At 36.0% G+C, this 7,421-nt stretch overlaps 1 protein-coding gene across 1 annotated transcript; it reads left to right on the forward strand.

Annotated features, from left to right (window-relative positions):
* Positions 1 to 2,912: 2,912 nt before the first annotated feature.
* On the forward strand, positions 2,913 to 6,375 carry LOC111467707 (ATP-dependent Clp protease ATP-binding subunit CLPT1, chloroplastic-like). Its single transcript, XM_023112710.1, has 6 exons — positions 2,913 to 3,282; positions 3,366 to 3,401; positions 3,948 to 4,057; positions 4,564 to 4,743; positions 5,784 to 5,908; positions 5,994 to 6,375. Exons 1-6 carry the CDS (start codon positions 3,062 to 3,064, stop codon positions 6,030 to 6,032), a joined length of 711 nt encoding a protein of 236 aa, XP_022968478.1. The 5' UTR covers positions 2,913 to 3,061; the 3' UTR covers positions 6,033 to 6,375.
* The last annotated feature ends 1,046 nt before the right edge of the window (positions 6,376 to 7,421 follow it).

Genomic DNA, 7,421 nt, shown 5'->3' on the forward strand with positions numbered 1-7,421 from the left:
TTTTTTTTTTTTTTTAATTTAAAAAATTACATTGAATTTGTTCCAACAAAAAAATAATAATAATTCAAAGCTGTAAAGCTAACATAGGAGCAATGTCATTTTACCAACTACTGACAATTTCTCTGTCTCCTCAGTTTTACTAAGGTTTGACCATTGGAAATTTAGACCTTAATGTTATCTAATTAACCATATAACATATCCAATTTACTGTTCATGCCACTGTACATCTTATCATATAGAAATGTCAATTTTATCCATCAAAATAGAAGGAGATTCTCCGTTTAGACCGAGAATATATATATATTTTTTTAGAATAATTAGACTGGAAAAAGGAACGGGTGAATTTTCAGGAATGAGAAATGAAATAGATGGCAAAGATGGGACGGGGATGAAAAGGCTAGTCATCTCCGCCTCGTAAATATATCTAAATGCATATTCACACGTTTGAATTATTTATATGATAAGACGGAGAAGGAATTTCTTTCTTTTGTGTCAAAGATAATGTTGTCCTGTCTCTTCACATTGGCTCATGGAAACTTGAAATTACACCCCTGTCCTTTTCACACTCGACAAAGATCTCACAAATGAATGGCCTTCAATTGAAACTGGAAAGTGCAGATTTGGAAACTTTGTCCTGAAATCAGCTCACTCAGTAGAATAACAACTTCATTGCAAATCTTAACTCTTTTAAAGAGGAAACAAGACATGTCAATGAATTTTCTATGGCTTCAGGAATATGTTTGTGAATGCGAGCAGTAAGATGAACAGGCCGATGCGGAGGAGCTTGTGTTACAGCCATCTGCATCGGAACCGACATGGTAGAAGGTGTGGATGGTATTAGGATAGGCGTTATCTTTGGTGTCTTGATGTTTTCTTCATTGGTACGAGGATTTTTGGGAAAATCAAAAGCAAAGTCACGAATGTTTATGCTTGAAGTGTACAATATCATACCAGTATGAAGAGTCGTGGTTCCTGACAAGTAGATGAAATGTCATGAAGTCGAAGACAGCAACCACAAAGGCACCAGCAGCACCACCACCACCACCACCACCTTGACATTCTGTGACCTTTTTTAACACTCTGAGGCTTTAAAGGGCTACGTTTTGACCCAAAAAGTGCCTTCTGTTCAGCCATTAGTTGCCCCTCAAGTTTCTTCTGAAGTGTAAAATTGAAATGAACAGCAATCGTTAAGGAAAATGAAACTAGGAATGGAAATGTACTAAGAAATATGATGGTATGAACAAGATATGTGTGTCTGCTTGCACGCATATACATGTATATATACGGAAAAGGATAAATTACGAGAGTTTAGAGAGTAACTTTGTTATGCTTCGGCCTCCTTATATTTTCTCTGTCCTGTTTTTTGTGCTCATCTAGATCGAGTGTGTGTTGTTGTGCGGTTTTAATAGTGTTTGCATTGTCTTCAACCTTAATATAGATAGGGACACAATCATGGAGATGTATTCGTTACTTCTTATTATTATCCTCTTTAATTAGCCCATGTGGGACTCCCTCCCAACAATCCTTTCCTCGAACAAAGTACACTATAGAACCTCTCTTGAGGTCTATAAAGCTCTTGAACAACCTCACCTTAATTGGGCTCGACTCTTTTCTCTGGAGCCCTCAAACAAAGTACACATTTTGTTCGACACTTCAGTCACTTTTGACTACACTTTCGAATCTCACAACTTCTTTGTTCGACATTTGAAGATTCTATTGACATGGCTAAGTTAAGGACATGACTCTGATACCATGTTAAAAATCACGAACCTCTACAATGGTATGATATTGTCCACTTTGAGCATAAGTTCTCATGGCTTTACTCTTGGTTTTCCCAAAAAGTCTCAGAGCAATAGAGATGTATTCCTTACTTATAGATCCATGATCATCCCCTTAATTAGCCAATGTAGGACTCCCTTCCAACAATCCTCAACATACTACAGGTCCAGCGTGCCACTAAGATTTCGAAGACGAGAGAAACAGTTTACCTCCTGAATTCTTTGTAATTTGGTCACTAGTAGTTTCTGGATCATTGCAGCCAACTGGTTAATGATGTTGGTAGTTAAAGTTGGATGAACTTCATTGGCTATCTGCTTGGTATTCATAATTAGGAGATATGATATGATAACCCAATAATTAGGAACTTTGTTATAATGGCTAAATAAGGAAGCTGCTACTCCTCTTACCTGTGTTACATTTACTGGCTGCTCTCCCATTGCAGAACAGATGGCACCAAGTTGTGCTTCAGAATCAGCAATCGCCTGCCTCAGATAAGCTCTACAATGGTTTGCTTGATCAACCTTTCTTCTACAAACCTCTAAATATTCTTGTTCAAGCTCAAGCAATAACGCTCTTTATCTCTTTCAGCTTCACACTCACCAAATTCATCCCATATTATCTGATACTCAAAAATGCCATGTTGCTAAGGACAAGACTGAAGTTCGAGACGAACCTGAAGTTCAAAAAGAAGTGAACCACACGTGATTTCCATTTGCAGAAGTCATTGTGAGATCTCATATCAGTTGAGAGAAGACGAAACATTTTCATTATAAGGGTGTGAAAGCCTTTTTCTAGCAGATGCATTTTAAAAACTTTGAGGGAAAAACCTAAAGAGGACAATATGGGCTAGTGATGAGCTTGGAATGTTACATGTGTTGATGTGTTGAGTTAGACCGTGATATTATATTAAAAAAATGAAAAATTTTAAAATAACTATTATTTTAAAAAATAATAAATCTAGAAATCAATAAAAAAAATTATTGATTAATTTTTTTATAAATAAATAGAAAACAGAGGAATATTATATGATGAAAAATTGATATAATTTAATATTTGGAAAAATATAACCCAATATAAATTATTATTTTTTTCTCAATTTTCATATTTTTCTTAAATTCCTTAAATTATCCAACGCTTCAGATAGTACCCTAAACTGCGCTGTGAGCAAGAAGGCTTACGAAACGCCATAGCCGGAGCCAACCACCACCATCTTCTTTATAAGTCATTAACTCCGGGAGCCTGCTTCCAGTTTCCACCAAAATTGAGCTTTCCTTAGCTTCTAATGGCGGCTACTCCAATGAATTCTCTTTCGCTTTCCCATGTCCCCTTCTCCCTTCCAATTCAATCTAAATGTCACTCTTTAGAACAGAAAACTCTATTCCTTCCACTCAGCCCCCTGACCGAGCTGAACCTCGCAATTAAGCGTTCTACTGCCACCCATCCGGTCCCCAAGTTCAGCCGTCGCGCCACCACTGCCACTGTATCATTTAGCCTCCCGGCTTCGTAGGATTTGATTGCCACTCTTGCTTGAGTTATTGATTTTTTTTCAAGCCCATATAACTAAATTTTTTTATCTGATTTTGCAGGAAACCTGAGGGCATTTCCCCCGATAAACTCCCGAAGTAAGTCTATTCTCAAAATTTCCCCCATTCAATTGGCGTTTTTCTGCTGCATGTGTTGAGCTTAAATGGTGTTAATTGGAGCTTTTTTTGTTGCTTTTCTTCATAATGTGTGAAGGTTATGTTCTAATTGAATCAATATTTTTGAAATTTAATGAGGGCTGATGATTTTTTAGGTTGAATTTTAACTTTAGTCCTTATCAATAAGTTTAGGACTTCAATTTTAATCTTTAAGGGCCTCTTTGGGAGGTTTGCAATTAATTTTAAGGACTGCAGTTGATAAAACTGAAAGGTTAAAATTGTTGTGCATTTGAAACTACTCGCAGACATGTTGAGCCAAGTAGAATGATTTCTTCTTATCTTTCTCCTTTTGGTTGTGTTTCTTTTTTTCATCTATCTAAATTGATTTTCCAGGATGTTAGCACATCACAGCTGTTGAATCATTTCTTAAATGACTTCTTCTTCTTCTCAGCATTAGACTGCCAATTAATGCAGAAATGATATTGGTGTTAATTGGGATTATTGTTTGTTGAATTTGTGATGTATAAGATGGTCGGCAAGAGCAATTAAGTCATTTGCAATGGCAGAATTAGAAGCAAGGAAACTCAAATATCCAAATACAGGCACAGAAGCATTGCTAATGGGAATTTTAAATGAGGGTTAGCAGCGGTTCCAACTCTGAAATCATTTATTATTTATATCTAAATTTGGACTTTCAAATTGATATAGTTTAGTTGAATGCATTTAAGTTGAGAAGTATCTGAATTTTTAACCTCCTTTTTTAAGAAAAAAATAGGCTAAAATCTAGATTGGCTACTTTGTCCCGCACCCCTTTCCAGCATTGTTTCATGATATCTTGCATTGTCATCTGATATCCCTCATGTTCAGCTTCAGATTGTTTTTGGAAGACTTATTTTTGTTAAGAATTCGACATTGAAGCTTATGTTCATGTCAACTCCTGTCAGCTGATGATTATGAGTAACCTATCTTTGACAGTCCTTAGGTCACTGGCCACATGCTTTTTGATTGTCCTTATGCTTAATTGCTACCAAGTACCAATATAATGAAGTCTATAGGTGCATTTTCATGGTTGCAATCTAATCTACTGCTTCAGTGCTTGATAATTTCATTTTCCTTAAGGTATATTTCTTCACATTTTTTTCAGGAACAAGTATAGCTGCTAAGTTTTTAAGGGCTAATGGAATTACACTTTTCAAAGTAAGAGAAGAAACTGTCAAGCTACTTGGAAAATCTGACATGTATTTCTTCAGCCCAGAACATCCTCCATTGACTGAACCTGCTCAGAGGGTGCTTGATTGGGCTGTCGCAAAGAAAGTAGAGTCAGGTGAGATCATTCTTCCTAATCATACAGCAAATCCAATTCTTATTTCTCCTGTAAGTGAATGATGATACTTGTGTTTTCTACTTTAAAGAATGAGATGTTAGGATGAGTTTTGACCGCTGATCGAATCAAATTTTTAGTATTTCCTATTTGTGTTCAAACAAGGACCTAATTGGCAGAGGAAAATGGATGAACGGAGGTTTAGCGTGTTTCTGTCAGACCATTTGACAATTTGGGTGGGAAGGAAGTAAATCAAATAATTTTTCAATTTCTAGATTATGCTAGCTCTAACACCCAGGGGTACATGGATGTGACACCCAATCTAAGGAGGGGTACATGAATGAATTAGGACCACAACCAAATAAGAGTGATCTTGAGGACAAGATGGTTAAAAAAGAATTAAACGAATTAAAGTTACTATACACACCAACAAAGTGCATTTTTTCTTTTGATAGGTCAATCATAAGAACTCTGAAATTAAGTGTGCTTTACTTGGAAGAATGGGTAACCTCTTGGAAATTTTCCTAGGAAGCATGTGAGTGAGGACAAAACATGCTGAAAGGACTCATATTGATTAGTGGGAATAGTCTTCATTCTTAGAAGTAACAAGTAAGTAACGTGACCATGTTGTAAGGGAGTGTCGGGCCATCAAATGAATTCTATGTTACACTAACCACAGTAGAACAGTGAATAAATGCTCTCAGGATGATGCTTGCCACATTTAAGTGGCTGCTACTTCTATCAAAGAGTTTGGAAGCTATGTTGCCTACAGGCAACAAAGACTTGGTTGTAAAGCACGTATTTTCTCATTTAGCAACAAGCACTCACATGCAAAGATTTTTGCTGACCTTTTTCACCATTTTAGCGAAGAATGACTTCAATACATCTTATTATCTATTTATTCATAGAACATGTACAAATGTGCACAAGTATGTGTGAAGTTCTTAATTGTAGATTTTGACCAGAATGATTATGACGTGCACTTTAGTCTGTACTTTTCTTATGGCAGTCTTCATTTATTGAGCCTAAGATATTGTATGCAGGTCAATCTGGGGAAATAACTGTAGGTCATTTGCTTCTTGGCATTTGGTCAGAGGAATCAGCTGGTCGCAAGATCTTGGCCACCCTTGGCTTTGATGATGAGAAAGCGAAAGAGATTGAAAAAACCGTAAGTGTAAAGTTAATTTCATCTAGCTAGTAAAACCCTCGGGATTTGATAATACACTCCAATAATACATCTTTATTGTTCCCAGGTGGACAAGGATACAACTTTCAGTAGATCGATCGTTTAGGAAGATGTGATGTGATTTTCATATTTTCGTCAATGAAATCCTGACAAAGAAATCCCCAAATGAGATTCATATGATTTGGACCTTTGTGCATTCATTTGGTGATATAGTGATTTGCCTGTTTAATCAGCACCTGCCGTTCAACGTAATCAGCTTCATTGGAATTGACTGTTGCTCGAACTTGTGGAGTGCTGGTATGGTACGCTACATTTAAATGGTCTCTAATTGCTTGCGGGACATAGTTTTCTTACTGTGGCTCTTTTTGGACAAGCGACCTGAGTTGAAAAGGGAAATAATAACACTTATAATTAGCACATAAGATTCTTAATTTAATCTTTGCAAGACATCCTCGATTATTTTTAAATTTGAGTACTTAAAATTTTATCTTTGTTTCTTTTATGCTTCTTCATTTATGGGCTCCACCTGCCAAAATTCTAACATTCTTTACATTTTCATATCTCTCACCGGTTTAAGTTTGCTCTCAAATTTTTTGTCGGAGTAAATTCTTTTCTAATAATGCCCTTGCTGAAACTTCAAGTATTATTTTGGATGTTCAAATTGTATAGTAATATTTGAAAATAGTGAGTCAAAATTCAAATAGTAACGGGAAGTCTTAGCAGCAATTTGTTAGATATTATTTGATCAGCTATTTGGTAGATATCCATTATAAAGAGACACACCAAATATTCAATATTTTAAATTTGAACTATTGTTCGACTTGGAGAGATTATTGTTAAGCTGGGCCCTTTAGCATTGTTCTCATAGTTTAGTGCCATATTGAGTTAGTGGATGTAGATTTAATAATGAGTGCATTTTATAGATGTATATTGATAAACATGATCCCCATTAAATGTTTCCACACTACCTATTTCTTTTTGTTGGATTGTATTGAACAAGTTGAATGAAAGTCTGCATAGTCTCATTTTCTCTGAATCTCTTTATCCCAAATGGAGGTGGGGATTTCTTGATGTCTGTTCTTCTGGTTGAATTTGGTGTTTGTTGATAGGATATGATTGCCATGGTGAAAGGGACCAACTTTAGTGGATCGACGTAGGAATAGATCCATGTATCAGGAACAACCATTTTGTCATTTCAAAGTTTCTAAAAGCATTCTGATTCACAGCCATTAAACGAATGCATTGTCTCTGGTCACTTTCAAGTCACTAGCCAAAAACTTGAACAGTAACAAGTTTGTCTGCTTAAGACTTCGCATCTAGTCCATCTGCATAGAGTTTGCCACATGAAGCAAACTCATCTTTTTGACTTTGCAGGAGTTTGAGTGAAAGTTGAATGTGAAATTGTCTGTCATTTCTTCTTTTCTCTTTCTTTTTGATCAAATGGGTTTCTTTTAGTGACCTTTTCTTTTTCTTTTTCAACCATTACCCCCCCCCC

The sequence above is a fragment of the Cucurbita maxima genome, unplaced genomic scaffold (assembly GCF_002738345.1).
Source record: "Cucurbita maxima cultivar Rimu unplaced genomic scaffold, Cmax_1.0 Cma_Scf00034, whole genome shotgun sequence".
Classification (NCBI taxonomy): Eukaryota; Viridiplantae; Streptophyta; class Magnoliopsida; order Cucurbitales; family Cucurbitaceae; genus Cucurbita; species Cucurbita maxima.